This window comes from Mobula hypostoma, chromosome 25, assembly GCF_963921235.1.
Source record: "Mobula hypostoma chromosome 25, sMobHyp1.1, whole genome shotgun sequence".
Classification (NCBI taxonomy): domain Eukaryota; kingdom Metazoa; phylum Chordata; class Chondrichthyes; order Myliobatiformes; family Myliobatidae; genus Mobula; species Mobula hypostoma.
This window is the reverse complement of record NC_086121.1, coordinates 5,864,612-5,884,867: the sequence shown is the minus strand read 5'-3', so window position 1 is coordinate 5,884,867 and position 20,256 is coordinate 5,864,612. Positions and strand designations below refer to the sequence as shown.

At 44.4% G+C, this 20,256-nt stretch overlaps 1 protein-coding gene across 11 annotated transcripts in view; it reads left to right on the top strand.

Annotated features, from left to right (window-relative positions):
* Nucleotides 1-20,256, top strand: part of samd11 (sterile alpha motif domain containing 11) — a 324,631-nt gene that overhangs the window by 157,922 nt on the left and 146,453 nt on the right. For all 11 annotated transcript variants that reach the window (XM_063032832.1, XM_063032829.1, XM_063032827.1 and 8 more), the window contains one exon: nucleotides 6,588-6,712. In XM_063032832.1, coding sequence (XP_062888902.1) covers nucleotides 6,588-6,712 — 125 coding nt within the window. The remainder of the gene's footprint in view (nucleotides 1-6,587; nucleotides 6,713-20,256) is intronic.

Genomic DNA, 20,256 nt, shown 5'->3' with positions numbered 1-20,256 from the left:
TCATTTTCATTCAGAAACTTTACTTAAAGTGTGTATGTCACAATATACTACCTTCAGATTTATTTTCTTGCAAGCATTCACAATAGAACAAATAAATTCAAAGAAAGACGACAAACAAATATTTACAAACAGCCAATGTGTAAAAGAGGGCAAATATTTAAAAACATATAAACATACATACACAAATAATATTGAGAACATGAGTTGTAGAGTCCTTAAAAGTGAGTCCAGAGGTTGTAGAATCAGTTCAGAGCTGAGTGAAGTGATTCATACCAGTTCAGGAGTGTAATGGTTGAAGGATAATGACTGTTTCTGAACCTGGTGGTGTGGGAGCTAAGACTTCTGTATCTTCTGCACAATGGTAGCAGTGAGAAGAGGGCATGAGAGTCCTTGATGATGGATGCTGTGTTCTTGTGGTAGCACTCCTTCTTGATGTGCTCATTGGTGGAGAGGGCTTTGTCCTGAAGTATTTTTCATTCTTGGGCATTGGTGTTTCCATACCAGGCGATAATGCAACCAGTCATATACGCTCCATTGTGCAGCTATAGAAGTTTGTCTAAGTTTTAGATCGCATGCTGAATCTGTTCAAGCGTCTAAGAACCTCGAGGCGCTGCCGTGCTTCCTTTGTAATGATGCTTATGTGTTGGATTCAGGACATTTCCTCTGAAATGATGACGCCAAGGTACCAGTGTAAAAACATAGTGCTAAAAAATAAATAAAAATTTGAATTGTGGAGGTTCTGAACACTTATTCTGATCTCAGCAGACAACCTAAACCAGGGTGAGAAACCTTTTTGAGGGAGTGTGCACAAATTGTCGATAATCTTCTAAAAATTTCTCTCGCATGCCCTGGTGATTTTGAGCAAAGATTATCACTAATTAATGAATTAGGAACAATAATTATGTCCTTTCTTAAGGACAAAGGATGAATTCTGCAGCTTATTTACCAATAATCATTGTTTGCTGTTATTAAAAGAATAACAGAGAGAGATTGAAATAAATGAAGTATTTTAGAAAACCAATTCAAAAATTATTAATATTAATATTTTAAAAAGAAGTGAGAAATAAATATTCATGGAGGCACTAAACTACAAACAGTATTTACTGTTATTATCACTCAGTATCCAATGTTCATAAATGGGGAAAATATAAGCAGACCAAATCCAGTGCCAGTGGCCCAGCTGTTTACTGGCCCAGATGTGTACAGAGTCCTTGGAGGGGAGGCTGGTTTCTGTGATGTGTTGAGCTGTGCCCACAACTCTCTGCAGTTTCTTGTGGTCATGTGTAGAGCAGTTGCAGTACCAAGCCATTACACTTCCAGACACCTTATATTCTGTCTGGATAGCCTCCAACCCAATGGCATGAACACTGACTTCTCAAACTTCCGCTAATGCCCCACCTCCCCCTCATACCCTGTCTGTTATTTATTTATATACACACATTCTTTTTCTCTCTCTCCTTCTTCTCCCTCTGTCCCTCTCACTATACCCCTTGCCCATCCTCTGGGCTTTTCCCCCCCTCCCCCTGGGCCTCCTGTCCCATGATCCTCTCATATCCCTTTTGCCAATCACCTGTCCAGCTCTTAGCTTCATCCCTCCCCCTCCTGTCTTCTCCTATCATTTCGGATCTCCCCCTCACCCTCCCACTTTCAAATCTCTTACTAGCTCTTCTTTCAGTTAGTCCTGACGAAGGGTCTTGGCCCAAAACGTCGACTGCACCTCTTCCTAGAGATGCTGCCTGGCCTGCTGTGTTCACCAGCAACTTTGATGTGTGACACTTCCAGATAGGATGTTTTTCTGTGGTGCATCGTTAAATGTCGGTGAGGGGCTGGGCTAAACATGGGCAAACTAGCTTGGATGGGGCACCTTGTTTGGTATGGACCAGCAGGGCTGGCTGGCCTTTTGCTGTGCACTGTGACTTTATGGCATTGAGTCAGAATCTGATTATAGTTAAACTGCAGGTCGATCAGTGAAGATGGGAGAGGAGGCAGAGGTAAAGTTTCGGTAACTATACTGAACTATACCCAACCACCTTTACTATTCTGCAACATTTTCAATCTTTTGATAAGACCGTAAGACATAGGAGCAGAATTAGGCCATTTGGCCCATCGAGTCTGCTCTGTCATTCCATCATGGCCCATCTATTATCCTTCTCAACCCCAATCTCCTGCCTTCTCTCGCGTAACCTTTGACACCCTTAGTAATCGAGAAGCTATCAACCTCTACTTTAAGTATTTTCTCCCACATACTGGTTAGTATGTTTGTAAGTTTTCCCATGACTATTTTAGGGTTACATTTGGGGTTGCTGGCAGTCTGGCTCGAAGGGGCAGAAGGGTCTATTCTGAGTTGTATCTCTAAGTAAATAAAATATTAAAATAAAAATAAAAAATATATGTAAAAACAGTACAAAGAGAGAGCAAAATAGTGAAGTGGTGCTCATGGGTTCCTGGCCCAGTCGGTAACCCGGTAGTGAAGGGTGATAAAGAGATAGCCATTGGAAGTGGCTGAAGAAGTTGTAATGTTGAGAGTTTATAAGGCACTGGTGTGGTCTCACTTGGAGTGTTGTGAGCGGTTTTGGTCTCCTTATCTTAAAAAGGATGTGCTGAAATTGCAGAAGTTTCAAAGGAGGTTCACGAAAATGATTCCAGGATTGAATGGCTTGTCATATGAAGAACATTGATGGCTCTGGGCCTGTACTCACTGGAATTCAGAAGAATGATGGGTAACCTCATTGAAACCTATTGAATAGTGAAAGCAACACACATCAAAGTTGCTGGTGAACGCAGCAGGCCAGGCAGCATCTGTAGGAAGAGGTGCAGTCGACGTTTCAGGCTGAGACCCTTCGTCAGGACTAACTGAAGGAAGAGTGAGTAAGGGATTTGAAAGGGGGAGGGGGAGATCCAAAATGATAGGAGAAGACAGGAGGGGGAGGGATGGAGCCAAGAGCTGGACAGGTGATAGGCAAAAGGGGATACGAGAGGATCATGGGACAGGAGGTCCGGGAAGAAAGACAAGGAGGGGAAGAAAGACAAGGAGGGGAGGGAACCCAGAGGATGGGCAAGAGGTATATTCAGAGGGACAGAGGGAGAAAAAGGAGAGTGAGAGAAAGAATGTGTGCATAAAAATAAGTAACAGATGGGGTATGAGGGGGAGGTGGGGCCTTAGCGGAAGTTAGAGAAGTCGATGTTCATGCCATCAGGTTGGAGGCTACCCAGATGGAATATAAGGTGTTGTTCCTCCAACCTGAGTGTGGCTTCATCTTTACAGTAGAGGAGGCCGTGGATAGACATGTCAGAATGGGAATGGGATGTGGAATTAAAATGTGTGGCCACTGGGAGATCCTGCTTTCTCTGGCGGACAGAGCGTAGATGTTCAGCAAAGCGGTCTCCCAGTCTGCATCGGGTCTCTTATATTTCTTATATTCCGTCTGGGTAGCCAACAACACCTTATATTCCGTCTGGGTAGCCTCCAACCTGATGGCATGAACATCGACTTCTCTAACTTCCGCTAGGCCCCACCTCCCCCTCGTGCCCCATCTGTTACTTATTTTTATGCACACACTCTTTCTCTCACTCTCCTTTTTCTCCCTCTGTCCCTCTGAATATACCTCTTGCCCATCCTCTGGGTTCACACCCCCTTGTCTTTCTTCCCGGACCTCCTGTCCCATGATCCTCTCGTATCCCCTTTTGCCTATCACCTGTCCAACTCTTGGCTCTATCCCTCCCCCTCCTGTCTTCTCCTATCATTTTGGATCTCCACCTCCCCCTCCAACTTTCAAATCCCTTACTCACTCTTCCTTCAGTTAGTCCTGACGAAGGGTCTCAGCCTGAAACGTCGACTGCACCTCTTCCTACAGATGCTGCCTGGCCTCCTGCGTTCACCAGCAACTTTGATGTGTGTTGCTTGAATTTCCAGCATCTGCAGAATTCCTGTTGTTTGTGAATAGTGAAAGGCCTTGATAGAGTGGATGTGGAGAGGATGTTTCTTGTGGTGGGAGAGTCTAAGACAAGAGGACACAGTCTCAGAATAGAGGGTTGTCCTTTTAGAACAGAGATGATGAGGAAGTTCTTTAGCCTGAGAGTGGTGAATCTGTGGAATTCGTTGCCACAAGCAGCTGTGGAGGCCAAGTCTTCATGTATATTTAAAGCAGAGATTGATAGATTCTTGATTGGTCAGGGCACGAAGGGATACGGAGAGAAGGCAGGAGACTGGGGCTGAGAGGAAAAGTGTATCAGCCATGATAAGATGGCGGAGCAGACACAATGAGTCAAATGGCCTAATTCTGCTCCTTTATCTCATGGTCTTGTGGTCTAAAATATCAGAATCAGGTTTATTACCTCTGACATGTGCCGTAAAATTTGTTGTTTTGTGGTATCAGTGCATAAAATATTCTATAAATTATAATAATGAATGTCTAAAGATAAGCAGTGAGGTAGTGTTCATGGATTCTTGTCAGAATCAGAACGGCCCGTTTCTTATGCCAGTGTCTAGTTATTGATTAATGTAATTAGGAATGATTAATAACTCCTTTTGAAATAATCACTTAAACTTCTTAAAACGCATGTAACATGCCAGCTCAGGAGAGATAAGAAGCGAAATTGCTCAATGTGTGAATCTGCGCAGAAATTCCTTCAATCCACTTTTTTTTTCTTTCTTAAGATACTTTATGGAATTAATGGATGTTTACACGCACAGACATCCTGATTGGGAGACGGATTTGTGGCTGGTGTACGAGGCAGTCTGTTTTCTCCCGTAAGACAGACGGCGTGTTTGAGTGAAGCCGTGTTGTCTGGCAAATTGTGTGTGCTGCAAATCCACAGACAGACGATACTTAAAACATGCCTCATGTCTGGCTTCTTCCTGACACAAAAACTTATCTGATTAGCAGACATAGACAGTAGATTAAAGCTCTCCTCCAGTGAGAGCAGGGGTTGTTTTGATTGGGGGGGGAGTGGAATTGCTAATTGTGGGTGTGAGATACTTACTGCCTGTTATGCCACTGGCATTTAGGACAGCAATGAAGGTCCTCCATCTCTGTCTGTATGAAAGGATTCTTCTTTGCTGTTTCCATAACAATTGTTTTTTGACCAGTCAAGGTTGTTAGCCCTGAGCTGAACCCCTTAACCTGGAGGACTGATAGCCCATTTTTAGTTTGCCCTCTACCCTTTGACCTCTGGCATGGGTGACCCTACGAAGAACAAAAGCATAAAGCTCTGACTCCAGCCAACGTAGCTCTCTGGGGCACTGAGGCACGCAAGCCTCCAAACCCTACAGCAAGGTTGTGGTCCTCTAGGAAGGGGTGTGCGATGCCCACAATTTAAATTGATGGACCAGTTAGGAGCACCTACTGGAATGTGTGATAGGTACAGGTTAGGTCGGTTATGCCAGTTCCAAAATATCTTCCACGTGCATTTTGTTAGTGCAGGAGTTCCCAACCTTTTTTATGCCATGGACCCCTACCGTTAACTGAGGGGTCTGTGAACCCCAGGCTGGGAACCCCTGGTTAGTAATAGTTAGGCTATGCTTTGTTCAGAAAGAACACACCTTAGGGGTTACCTAATAGAGTGGCCACTGAGTGTATGTTCGTGGTCTTCTGCTGCTGAAGCCCATCCACTTCAAGGTTCGATGTGTTGTGTGTTCAGAGATGCTCTTCTGCACTGTTGTAACGTGTGGTTATTTGAGTTACTGTTGCCTTCCTGTCAGCTTGAGCCAATCTGGCATTTCTCCTGTGACCTCTCCCTCTCTCACTAACAAGGCGCTTTCAGTCACAGAACTGGGCGCCACGGTAGAGTAGCAGTTAGCACGAAGATATTGCAACTTGGGGAACTGGAGTCTGAAGTTCATTTCTGGTGTTGTTGTGTAAGGAGTCTTTGTACGTCTTCCCCATGGAATGCATGGGTTTTCCCGGGTGCTCCAGTTTCCTCTCACAGTTCAAAGATGTATCAAGTAGGTTAATTGGTCATTGTAAATTGTCCTGTGATTAAGTTAGGGTCAAGTTGGGGTTATCAGGTTTTTCTGGCGTGGTGCACCTCAAAGGGTCACAAGGGCCTATTCCGTGCTATATCATGAAATAAAACTGCCACTCACTGGATGTTACTTAGTTTTCATGCCATTCTCTGTCAATTCTGGAGATTGTTGTGTCTGGAAACCCCCCAGGAGATCAGCAGTCTCTCAAATCACCCTGTGTCGCACCAGCAATCATTCCACAGTCAAAGTCACTTCGATCACATTTCTTCCTCATTCTGATGTTTGAACTGAACCTCTTGACCACGTCTGCGTGCTTTTATGCATTGAGTTGCTGCCACATGATTGGCTGATTAGATATTTGCATAATGAGCAGGGGTACAGGTGTACCTAATAAAGTGGTCACTGAGTGCCAAATGCTCTGCTTTATGTTTGTAATGTGTAAACAGTGTTTGTACCGTCGTGGGTTTAAAGGACTAGTCAAAGAGAATTCCATTTCATTGCAAGCTGATAATCTGAGAATCACAGGCATTAAAATCTCTTTTGAACTTGACAGCACAGGGAGTGGGAGGGTTCCTGAGTGAATAGGCTGATTTGCTAATTTAATTCTGGTTTTCTCCTGCAGCCGAGAAAGCGATCTCTCAACCATCATTTCCAACCTGCATCAGAGTCGTCAGCTCGTTATGCCAGAGAGCCAGAATCGGAATGAGATAAAGAGAAACGGTGTGGACTTGCTCCCAGGGCAGGCAGGTAAGCTTGCGAAGATCACGGAAGCCCGTTGCCTCTGGTCTTGAGTGTCCATGGCAACGGGAGGAAGTGGAGATGGATGGTTGCTAGTTTAATAATGAGGAACAGTGTGAGGATTTGTACATCTTCAGTCCTCCCTTCTCTCTCTTCTTCTGCCACCCTTACTGATTAGTTTGAGATTGCCAAGATTCAAGATGGCGCCGATCTGTGACCTCTGGTGAGATCACGGTTCAGATTTAGTTGTTTTTTTTAAGGTTTGTACGGCTGGTTTTGGGGACAGCAAGGGGAGTTAGGGGTCAGCTTAGGGTTTTAGGGACGGGGATGTGGGGGGAATTAGAGGACGGGTCGAAGTCACTGTTCCCTCTAAGCTGCATGGACTTGTGGCCGCGCAGTAACTGAAATACTCCCACGCACATAGCTTTTGTTGCCACACAGCTGGAATAAAGACTGGTGAGAAAAAGTTTACAAGATGTGTAAGACTTTCTGTGTTGTACTGTATTTCATTACATCCTTCAATTAATAAATAAAATCAAAAGTATGTGATTTTTCCATTTTGACTCTAAATATTCATAGTATGCATATTGCAAAAAAAAATTTAAAGTGTGGCGAACTTTTCAGGCTGTGTTATATATATAAAAAAAAAATTCCTGCTCAGAGCAATGGTTGGTCTACGCAGATGCAGATGTAAAAAAAATTTAGAGGGAACGTTGGTCAGAGTTTAAGTCTCTGCTTCTTGGTTTGAGCCTGAATCCACTAGAGGCTGAAGAAAACTGCCTGTGCTGGGGTTAGAGAACAGTGAATGTGTGTGGGTGCAAGGGAGGGAGGAACGGGGCTTGTTTTGCTGTGGTTGTTTTGTTGCGTGTGTTCTGTATTGCTCTGCCCAGCATTGTGGGCATGCTGCGTGTGTTTCAATGTACACGTGATAAATAAATTTACTTTGAAGTTTGAGCTTGCACTGCATTGTGTGTAGATGTAGTTGAGAAAGAATATCACTCCCTGCTCTTTGGTGAGCAGGTAGAAGCACTTCCCTTGAAAACAGGTAGATAGGGTCGTAAAGAGAGCTTTTAGCACAGTAGCCTTCGTAAATCAGGGCGATGGCTACAGGAGTTGGGATATTATACTGAAGTTGTATAAAATGTTGGTCGGGCCAAATTTGGAGTATTGTGTATAGATTTGGTCATCTACCTAAGAAAGATATCAATAAGTTTGAAAGAGTACTGAGAAAAATTTTCACGGATGTCGTCGGAACTTGAGGACCTGAATTCTAGGGAAAGATTGCATAAACTGGGACTTTATTCCCTCGGGTGTAGAGTAAAGACGGGAGATTTGATAGAGGTATACAAAATTATGAGCAGTATAGATAGGGTACTTGCAAACAGGCTTTTTCCTCTGAGGTTGGGTGAGACCAGAACTAGAGGTCATAGGTTCAAAGATTCAAAGTGCATTTATTATCAAAGTGTGCATGCAGTATACAACCATGAGATTCATCTTCCCACAGACAGCCACAAAACAAAGAAACACCATGAAACACGTTCAGAGAAATCATACAAACATCCAACGCCCAAAAAAAGTACAAATCGCACAAATGCCAATAACTGAGTGAAAAACACAGAGAACGAAACACCTAACCACTGGGTCATTGAACAGTCTACGAATGTTCAGTTCAGTTCAATCTAGCGCTGTGGTGTTTGCTGACTCCAGGCCACACAGCCAGCTCGCCCCGATCAAAATTGCACAAAATAGCAATAAATAAGGAGTTAGGTTAAGGGTGAAAGGTGAAATATTTAAGGGGAACCTTAGGGGGAACTGTTTCACTCAAGTGGACCTGGGAGTGTGGAATAAGCTGCCGGAGGAAGTGATGGGTGCAGGTTTGAAGGTTGGGTATGGAGGGCTAAATTACAGGTGCTGGTCCAGGAGACTAGGCAGAATAACAGTTTGGCATGGACTAGATGGGCTGAAGGGCTTGTGATTCTGCTGCACAAAGTAGTACCTCTAATAGACCTCCATCATTCTCATATATTATCTCTGCATTCCATAAAATGTAATTAATTGAGTGGGATGATTTATTTTTACGTACGTCATTTATATAAATTGAACAAAGTGAAACATTTTATTCTGGCTAGGCGAGGCTTCTTAAGGTATTTGTAAATTATGTGATTTTAAAGTTAAAGCTATTTATTCATTCTGACTAGCTCAAAACAAAACAATGAATACCAATTTTTGGTAAGGTCTTGTGGCTTATTCTTGAAGAGAGAAAGGTTGAATTGGTTTGGACTTTATTTTTTGGAGCATAGGAAAATGCAGGGGCAGCACGGTAGTGTAGCGGTTAGCACAATACCTTAAAGTAACAGCGACTTGGGTTCAATTCCCGGCGCTGCCTGTACGGTATTTGTATGTTCTCCCTGTGACCACATGGGTTTCCTCTGGGTGCTCCAGTTTCCTCCCACAGTCCAAAGATGTACCAGTTAGTAGGTTAATTGGTCGTTGTAAATGGTCCTGTGATTAGATTATTGCTGGGAGGTGCAGCTCTCTGTATCTCAGTAAGTAAATAAATAAACAATTTGATCAAGGTGTACAAAATTATGAAGGGTAAAGGCTGCTTGTAATTACCCTGAGGTTGGCTGAGACTAGCCTTAGAGGTCATGAGTTAAGGGTGAAAGGTGAATATTTAAGGGGAACTAGAGGGAGAGACTTCTTACTCAGAGGGTGGTGAGAGTGTGGAATGATTTGCAAGTGGGAGTGGAGGATGTGGGTTCGATTTGGTTAAGTACATGGACGGGAGGGGTATGGAGGGCTATGGCCCGGGTGTGGTGGGTCGGTAGGACTAGGCAGAATAACTGTTCGGCACGGACTAGATGGGCCGAAGGGTCTGTTTCTGTGCTCTAGAGTTCCATGACTTACTGGGTGAGCAAGTGAAGTGGCTGAGGTTGGGGAAGGAATGGTGAGGTCAGTGAAAGAATGTGTGGGCAAGAACATGTGTATTTCTATGTGGGCAGACTGTCCTCCATGCACACGCGGCACAGCATGAGTGTGCCACAATGCATTCCTGCATTGGAGGCGGCTGATCAGTTCAATCAGACCTCCGTGCTCTCAGAGCAGAGCATCGCTCTCCCAGCGCCAGGCAGCATCGTGTAACACAGAGGTTGAATGCACAGTGAACAGTTGATCATGATTGATTGCCCGTCATATCCAAGGATGACAGATTTGTGCAGTTCAGGAAGAAACCTATGCAGGAGAGTTTTTAAAGTGCAAGAGCTGATAATGGGCCAGGGCTATTTAATACCACACAAACCAATCCAGTTTGCGCTGTTCATTTGGCGAAGGTGAGACCGTTCTTTGTAGCCTTGTGATTTTGCTCAGTGTCTCAGCTCTCTGAAGCATGTCTACGGTTCCTTTTGAATGCCCTGCAAATGGAGACGTTGACCCATTTTCATGTGTTTAGTTTGATGGTCTGTGTTTGATGTTCCAAGATTGGAGATTGTTTAATGCCATTTCCAGTACACAAGAGTAAAGGAGGACAAAATAATTGTTACTCTGGATCCAAAGCAGCACAAAAAAACCCACTATAAGATAAAGTACACAATAATAAAAAACAATAAATATAAATACATAAGATAATTTATATATATATAGATTGTTTATATGTCCATAAAGTGACGCTGGGCACAGGGGTGTCTGTACATAAGGTAACTCTGACAGGAAATGATAAAGTGGTGGTGACTGAGGTGGGTTAGTGGATGGAGGTATTCATCAGCTCTACGGCTTGGGGAAAGAAGCTGTTTTTGAGTCTGGTGGTCCTGCCATTGATGCTAAGTAGCCTCCTCCCTGATGGGAGTGGGACAAATAGACCATGAGCAGGGTGGGTGGGATCCTTCATGATGTTACCGGCTCTGTACTGGCAGCTTTCTGGAATCTAGTGGTTAACTTTAAAGTGATAATATCCATTTGTGTTTCGTTCACTGGTGTGGGTATTGTTGGCAAGGGTACACTTAACACCCATCCCCAAGCATCTGTAACTTTCCTGTCACGTACCATGCACCCAGTGGCCAAGTTCACGTTCAAGTTTAATTGTCATTTAACCAGACATGAATATAGCCAAACAAAACAATGTTCATCTTGGGCCAAGGTGCAAAACACATTACCTACAGCACACAGTGCCCTACAAATAGCACATAGCTCAAATAGCACCTATAGTTACAATTTCAGAAATACATAGAGCCACAAAGCAAAAAAAAAACAATTAATACAAGTTCCTGATTGGCATTTCTGTAGATTGTCTTGGTCCAATTTGTTCTTCTACTGAGCCAACACTGGAGGGCTGCACCAACAGGAGGAGTCAGCTTCAACCCAGTATGATTCCAGCACACCCAGCAGTGGCCCCTGGGTGGGGGTATACAGCCCCCTGCTTTCAAAGTGACCCCATGGCCGAGGCCTAGTTTTTGCCATAACCAAGGCAAAGCAGCTCCCCGTCCTTCAGTCTCTCCAATAAACAGATTTGCAGTATTGTACATTACCAATGTCGAAGAGGGTCTTGCGATCCCAGTAAAAACATCCAAGATATTCACTCGCTCCATTATTGATTCACATCCTGTCTTGGCACAATGGACTGCAGCAAGTCCGGGCAATAACACAACAACGCTATGCAATAAGTCTAGCTCCTTCGCTTTCGAGCAACTCGCTGATGGGATAGTCCTGCAGTACTTGATCTTCTTCGTATCCTACAGTGCTTGTGATCGGAAAAATTATTTACAAGATAAACAAATACACCTTTGATTGGACCCCAAATGGCCGCTGCATTGGAGTGTGCCTCCATCATACCGGAAGTACTTTATAAGGTACGCCTTATTAGGTGCCCAACTTTAGGTACACCTGTACACTTACTCATTAATGAAAATATCTAATCAGCCAATCGTGGCAGCAACTCAATGCATGGTCAAGAGGTTCATGTGTTTTTCAGACCAAACATCAGAATGGGGAAGAAATGTGATCTAGGTGACTTTGACTGTGGAATGATTGATGGTGCCAGATGGGGTGGTCTGAGTATCTGAGAAACTGCTGAATCACCTGGGATTTTCATGCACAACAGACACAACAGAACAAAAAATAACATCCTGTTAATGAGAGAGGTCAGAGGAGAACGGCCAGAATGGTTCAAGCTGACGGGAAGGCGACAGTAGCTCAGATAACCACACGTCACGACGGTGGCGTGCAGAAGAGCATCTCTGAACTCACAACACTTCGAACCTTGAAGTGGACGGGCTACAGTGGCAGAAGACGATGAACAGACACTCACTGGTCACTTTATTGGGTATAGGAGGTACCCAGTGAAGTGCCCACTGAGTGTAAATCCACGGAAGAGGTTTTGTTCCTTCCTTGCCATCACCTTCTTAAGCACAGTGACTGTCTGCTGACCGCTATTACAATGAGGTTTGGTGACTGTCTGCTGACTGCCGTTACAATGAGGTTTGGTGCAGGAGATTGTTTGCTCTGAGGAAAAAAAAAACCTGCAAGAGTTCCAATGGATTGTGAAAGGTGTGTTTTTTTTAAATTAAAGTTTTTTTTCAGTACCTTAGAAAGTGAACAAGGCAGATACTGAGACACATGGTATCAGAAGACCAGTGGGCAGTGTAGTGGTTCAAGTAATGATATTACAGTACCAGCAACCCCAGTTCAATTCTGCTGCTGTCCGTAAGGAGTTTGTACGTTCTTCCTGAGACCACATGGATTTTCTCCGGGTGATCCGGATTCCGCCCACATTCCGAAGATGTACAGAATAGTAGGTCAATTGGTTATGAGGTTGTAGTTGGGTGGCGCGGGCTCTTTGGGGCGTTAGGACCTGTTATCGTGTTGTATCTCTAAATAAAATGAGCTAAAAATAATTTCAGGTACAGGAGCCTGAAGATGCACACTCAACAAGGTAGTGGGAAGTATAGACGGAGTTCATGGGGGTAGCCTGATGGACTGGGCTGTGTTTAAAGCCATTTATTGTCATATGCACAAGTACTTGTATGTGGGGTGGAGATACATCTCTACTAAAGGAGGTGTAAGGTGCTCCTGCCCTCCGCTAGCCTGCAGACCCTCCTGCCCCCAGTCAGGGTCACGTGAAGCTAGGGGAACAGGTGGTGGATAGTCCTAGGAGCAGATGGTGCAGATCACAAGTCCTGGTTCTGTGACCACTGACGCCAGGCAGACCGTCTCTGTAGAGTGTTTATAATGGCTGGGGTCACCCTTCTTGTGAAGACTCTGCCCAGATGAAGGCAATGGCAAACCTCTTCGGTGGAACAATTTGCCAAGAACAATCATGGTCATGAGACCTTCATTGCCCATAATGATGAGGCTGACCTGTCTGCACAGGTGCAATGAAACACTTCCTGGCAGCAGCATCAGACAAGCCACATTCACAAGAAAAACTTCAGTTAAGCATCAATAATATACACTTTTAAGAGGAGAGGGGCCAATTAAAAAGAAAACAGTCAAGTTTAGTGCAAAGTGTTCAAACTGGTGGTGGTGTTGCTGAACTGCAGTGATTGGGTTGTGTTGGTTGGTTTAAGGACCGAATGGTTGAAGGGAAGTAGCTGTTCTGGAATCTGGTGGTGTGGGACTTCAGGCTTCTGAACCTCCTACCCGATGGTCACTGTGAGAAGATGACATGGCCCCGACGGTGGGGACCCTTGATGATGAAGGTTACCTTTTTGAGGCAGCAACTTCTGTTGATACTACCGATGGTAGGGTGGGATGTGCTAGTCACGTATTGGGTAGAGTCCCCTACACTCTGAAGCTTCTTACATTCCTGTGCATTCGATTTGCTTTACCAGATATAGGCTTTTGTCTACCTTCAGCCCAAGTAGCTACAAAAATTCTCTGCAATTTCTTGCTCACAGCTGTCTTCAGTGAAGATCCTGGAAGAGTTCCAGAATCTTTATCATTGCCGGTGAGATAAGATGTTTCTCATGGCTGGCTCTAATTTTGTAGTTCCTGTTGCTTTCGAAGCATCTTGTTTACATTTCGACACACGCCACTAGCTCCCTCTCAGCCCTCACAGTAATTTGGATGGACCGAGGTAGAGCTGCTGACCCACAACTCCAGTGACCCAGATTCGACCCCGACCTCCGACGCTGTTCGTGTGTAGTCTGCGCGTTCACCCTGTGGCCACGTGGGTTTCCCCTTGGGTGATCTGACCTCCTCTCACATCCCAAAAGCATATAGGCTTGTAGATTGATCGGCCGCTGTAAACTGCCCTTGGTTTGTATATCAGTTCAGATCTTTCCTGGGCCTAATGTGTTAATGCAATTACAAAGAAGGCATGTCTGTTAGGAGTTTGAGGAGATTTGGTATGTCACCAAAGAATCTAGCAAATTTCTACAGATATACTGTGGAGAGCATTTGAAATGGTTGCATCGTTGATGTACATGTTATAAACCTGAATCTGAATCTGAAATGATTGTTGATAATCTGCACAAACTTAGTAGGCCGAGGGGGTCTGCTTTGGTGTATCTACGGCTGCCAATTTTCTCACTCCCAAATACTATAAGGGACAAAAGTAGCAGTCAAATATGGGACACTTGTGTTTACCCCGAAAAAGACTACCATGACCATGAAGCCTTGCCTGTGTGCGCATGTGTGTACGTGCCGATTTTTTTTTCTACAAATCGGTTTTGGCTTAATCTTCCCGATTCTGCTTTTACTATATGTTGGTGTTATTTTAGGTTTTATGTGTTATTTGGTATGATTTGGTAGGTTATTTTCTGGGTCTGGGAATGCTCAAAAGTTTTTCCCACATAAATTAATGGTAATTGCTTCTTCGCTTTACGCCATTTCGGCCTACGAACGGTTTCGTAGGAACGCTCTACCTTAGCGGGGGAAATACGGGACAAGGGCGGTCCCGTATGGGACAAACCAATTTAGCCCAATATACGGGATGTCCTGGCTAGTACTGGACGGTTGGCAACCCTAGTTGTATCTCTGTGTGAATTTATTTCAGCAAATGAAACTGATGTTTGAAAAGATATTTCATATAGTGGGGAAGTCTAGGGCAGCGGTCTTAGAATACAAGGACGTCCCTTTAGAACAGAGATGAGGAGGAATTTCTTTAGCCAGAGGGTGGTGAATCTGTGGAATTCACTGCCACAGATGGCTGTGGCAGCCAAGTCACTGGGCATATTTAAAGCGGAGGTGGATAGAGTCTTGCTTAATCAGGGCATCAAAGTTTACAAGGAGAAGGCAGGAGAACGGGGTTGAGAGGGATAATAAATCAGCCATGTTGGAATGCTGGAGAAGACTCAATGGGCCGAATAGGCTAATTCTGCTCCTGTATCTTATGATTTTATAATGATCCAGTAGTGTGTGATGCAGCTGATTTGCCCCTTACTTGACCAGTCTCTCTCTCGCTCTTTCTCTCTCTGTCTTTCTTTCTCTCTCTCTCAATTATGTCTGTTTCCAAAGTTCAGTGACAGACCAGCCTGGAGAGGCCCCTGCTCCCGGCCGTGCGGTGAAGTGTGGCGTCTGCTGGAAGAATTTGATGCACGGGCTGTGGTCTCAGTGTTGATAAAATCTAATTGCTGTATTGATCGGAGCTGGAGCCAGCGATAGCTGCCGCGTGCGGCAATTGAGATATTTCACTCGCCGTGATTAGCCCTCAGCACCGCTCTGTGCACCTCTCAGTTTCCAGTCCTGAGGGAAGCCTATCAAGTTGTCGCACATCCCGCTGTCAGTCCCTCTGCTGTGGCCAGATCTTCTCAAAGAATGTCCCTGCACAAAAAAACATAAGCAATTGGAGCAGGAAGCTTTTTTTAAAGTTTAGCTTTATTTTATTTTTTATAAAGAGATACAGCACAGGACAGGCCCTTCGGCCCAATGAGCCGTGCTGCCCTGCAACCCACCTACTTAACCCTAGCCTAATCATGGGACAATTGACGATGGGCAATTAAGCAGCTAACTAGCATGTTGTTGGACTGTGGGAGGGAACTGGAGCACCTGGAGGAAACTCAGATGCTCACAGGAAAGAACGTATAAACTTGCTCAGAGAGGGTACCAGAATTGAATTCTGAACTCCAGCACACTGAGCTGTAATAGCGTTGTGCTAACTGCTATGTTACCATAACTCAAAACGTTATTTGTCACAGATGCACAGAGTAAAATGTGTCATTTGCGTCAACGGTCCACAGATGCGCTGAGGGCAGCCTGCAGGTATCCGGCACTAGCATGACATGTCCGCAGCTTACTGACCCTTTGGAATGTGGGAGGAAAGCAGAGCACCTGGAGCAAATCCACACAGTCACGGAGAGAACATACAAATCCTTACAGACGTTGGCCGCAATCGAACCCTGATCACTGATCGCTGGCTGGCACTGTAAAGCAATGCGCTAACTAACCCCTCTGCTTCCATCTGTCCCGTTAAGCTGGCTCCGTCATTCAATAAGGTCACAGCTGATCTGGCCCTGGACTCGGCTCCACCCACTTGCATTTTCCCCGCAACCCTGAACTCCCCTGCCATGCCAAAGCCTATCTGCATCATAAATATATTGAATCAGGTACCCTTGACTGCTTCCCTGGGCAGAGATTCCACAGATTCACTCCTCTTTGAGAAAAGCAACACACTCAAAATGGCAGACGAACTGAGCAGGTCAGGCAGCTGACTTTTTGCTTCCCCTCCCTTTCCAGTGGCTCTATCACCCCTTCTCCTACCCCCACCCTCGTAACTTGTCCATCGCCTTCCTCTGGTTTCTTGCTCCTACCCTTTCTCCAATGGTCCACTCTCCTCTCCTGTCAGATACCTCCTTCTTCAGCCCTTATCTCTTCCACCTATCTAGCTTCAAAGTTCAAAGTAAATTTATTATCAAAGTACATATATGTCACCATATACAACCCAGAGATTAATTTTCTTGTGGGCTTACTCAATCTATAATAGAATAATAACCATAACAGAATTAATGAAAGACTACACCCATTTGGGCATTCAACCAGTGTGCAGAAGACAACAAAGTGTGCAAATACAAAAAGGAAGAAATAGTAATAATAAATAAGTGATAAATGGAAAATGAGATGAAGAATCCTTCCCACAACCTATGGATTCACATTCAAGGACTCTTCATCTCATGTTCTCAATATTTATTGTTTAATTATTTATTATGATTAATTTCTTTTTGTATTGTGTGTGTGTGTGTGTGTGTGTGTGAGCGCACATGCATACCCATACAAAATATGTTTAATTGCACAATTTGTCCAGTTTTACATGCTAGTTGTTTGCCAGTCAATGTTCTCAGCTGGTGAAGCTTGAGAACAGCTGGTAACAGCTTGAAATGTCGACTGTTTATTCCACTCCATAGATGCTGCCTGGCCTGCTGATTTCCTCCAGCATTTTGTGTGTTACTCTGGATTCCTGACATCTGCAGAATCTCTTGTGTTTATGGTCTTTAATTTTTGTGCACTCGGAACAAATAGTGAGTGTATGTTTGTGGTCTTCTGCTGCTTTAGGCAATCTGCTTTGAGGTTCGACACTTAGAGATGCACCACTGTTGTAATGTGAGGTTATCTGAGTAACTGTTGTCTTCCTGTCAGCTTGGATCAGTCTGGCCATTCTCTTCTGACATCTTTCATTAACAAGGCATTTTCACCCACAGAACTACCGCTCACTGGATGTTTTTTTTTGTTTCTCACATCATTTTCTGTAAATACAAGAGACTGTTATGTGTGAAAATCCAAGGAGATCAGCTGTTTCTGAAATACTCCAACCACCCCATCTGGCACCAACAATCATTCCACAGTCACTTAGATCACGTTTCTTCTCCATTCTGATGTTTGGTCTGAACAACAACTGAACCTCTTGACCATGTCTGCATGCTTTTATGCATTGAGTTTCTGATTGGCTGATATTTGCATTATTGAGCAGGTATACAAATATACCTAATAATGTGGTCTCTGAATGTATAGTTTTTCATAAATTTTATTTTATTTCTTCTTTTCCCGGCAAATGCATACAAGATAATCAACCTTGAGGTAGTATATGGAGACATATCGACACTTTGATCATAAATTGATTTTGACTTGACTTTGAAATGCTCCTTTAATCAGGCCATACAGACAGGAGAACCGCGGATTGGAGAGATCCAGGTCGGCAGGACGCCGTTTGTTAGACCGAACACTTCCTGTCTCTTCCTTCCGCCCTCAGGAAACTGGCTAATGTGTTCTGAACAGTTTCTGCTTCAGTTGGGAGGTGACAGATCGGTTCTGTTTGTGTCAGAGCTTGAGTGATAAAAATCTTGGCCTCGCGACGGCTCTCTGTAACAAACGATCAGAGTGCAACTTGTAATAAGGCATCTGTTACTATCCTGTCAAGATTTCTGAGAGCAGGCGTTTTAGAAAATAATGGCTTTCAAAAAATAATTATCTAAATGTTTGTGCAAATGCCGGGATTCTAACTCACAGAGTAGAATTGTAACCAATAGAGAGAGGGTTATCAGTTACATAACAACCTTCCAAAGAGCCTCTCTAGTCTCATATCAAATCATTTCAGTTCGTTGAACCAAAATATATATAGTTCATACACCCCTAAAGATCTTAAGAACCACAAAATAGATCAAGGTCATAAACGCATGAGATTCCGCAGAAGCTGGAAATCCAGAGCAACACACACAAAATGCTGGAGGAGCTCAGCAGGTCAGTAGCGTCTGCGGAGATCAATAAACAGTTCATGTTTCAGGCCGAGTCCCAGGACTGGGAAGGTGATAGAACAAGGAAATGGGGGAAGGGGAAGGGAGACAAGCTGGAAGGTTATAGGTGAAAGCAGGTGGGTGGTGGTGGAGGGGGGGGGGATGAAGTAAGAAGCTGGGAGGAGATAGTTGGGAAAGGTAAAGGACTGAAGAAGAAAGAATCTGATAGGTAGGGCCAGGTGAGGGGGGGCAATGAAGTCAGAAGCTGAGAGGTGATAAGTGGAAGAGGTAAAGGGTTGAAGAAGAAGGAGAGGAGGGTGGACCATAGGAGAAAGGGAAGGTGGAGAAGCACCATGGGTGGGGAGAAGAGGTAAGAGGGGTTGAATTGCATTGAATAGATCAAGGTGTTTTGTTGAGTGCATCAGTCTTAACTTGAGTTGAAGTGATTGCTTTGAATCTTAATTGGGAAAGACACACGTTCAGGGGATGAGCAGGCCGTGCTGTCTAACACGGTGTGGGAGAAAATCTGAAGGTTTGTGCATTAAGTAAGGATTTACAGCTTCTCTGGTCAGCTGGATCTGTGTCTATAAACAAGCTCAGTCTTCTGATCCAGTTTGTCTAATTCTGTCTGCTGCAATTCCTTGCAACAACTTCAGACCGGTGATCCAGGGAGGGATCAAAAGGGCTTTCTGTCTGGATTTTCCCAACTAACTAATACGCAAGCCTGGTGGTTAGCGCGTCGTTATTGCAGCCTGGGGCCTTGGCATTCAGTCCCGAAATCCTCTGTAAGGAGTCTCTCCACATGGAATGTGTGGGTTTTCTCTGGGTCCTCCCGTTTCCTCCCACAGCCCAGGGAGGTTAGTTGGTCATTGTAAGTTGTCCTGTGATTAGGGTAGGGTTAAATTGCAGTTGTCGGGTTTGCTGGGGTGGTACAGCTCAAAAGGGCCGAAAGGCCCCATTCTGTGCGGCATCTCTAAATAAATAAAATATAATTATCCCACACTGGGCTGCAGCCTTTCTTTCAATGGCACAGGGTTCCTTCTCCCTACATGATTATTGTGATTGGCGCTCTAGGCTGGCCATCAGGAAGGGAGGGGTGTGAAAATGCAGAGAGCTGTGGACACAGCTCAACACCAGCCTCCCCTCCATGGGCTCTGCCTTTACTTCTCACTGCTTCAGTAAAGAAGGCAGCATAATCAAAGACCCCTTCCCACCCCGGATGTTCCCTCTTCTCATTGAGTGGAAGAGACAAGAGCCCGAAAGCATAAACCGCCAGGCTGAAGGACGGCTTCTACCCCAGCTATTGAATAGATTCCTAGTATGATAAAATGGACTCTCAAATTCACCTCGATACGATCTTGCACCATTTTGTCTGCCTGCACTGCACTTTTTCTGTTGCACTTTATTCTGCACTCTGTTATTGTTTTACCTTGTTCTACCTCAATGCACTGCTGTAATGAATCGATCTGTATGCACTGTATGCAAGAGAAGCTTTTCTCTGTATCTAGGTACACAAGAGCATAATAAACACAAGAGATTGCATTTATAGTCCCGATGAAGGGTCTTGGCTCAAAAACACCGACTATTTATTTTCCTCCACAGATTCTGCCTGACCTACTGAGATCTCCCAGCATTTGTGTGTGTGTGTATGTTCATAATAAACCAATTCCAATCCCCTATCAGGATAACTCCCTCTATCTAGGAAGCCGTGATCTTTCCCCTTGGGACCAGAAGTTCAGTTGAGGCAAGGACCCAACACTCCATTGTCTCTGAGCATCCGGCAATAACCAATTAGCACTTTATTCCAATCTCCTCAAGAATGTAGTCAAAGCAAACTCAAGGCTTTCAGCTTCAGAGTTTGAGTGGACTGTCCAGGTGAACAACACATTCCCTCTTTTC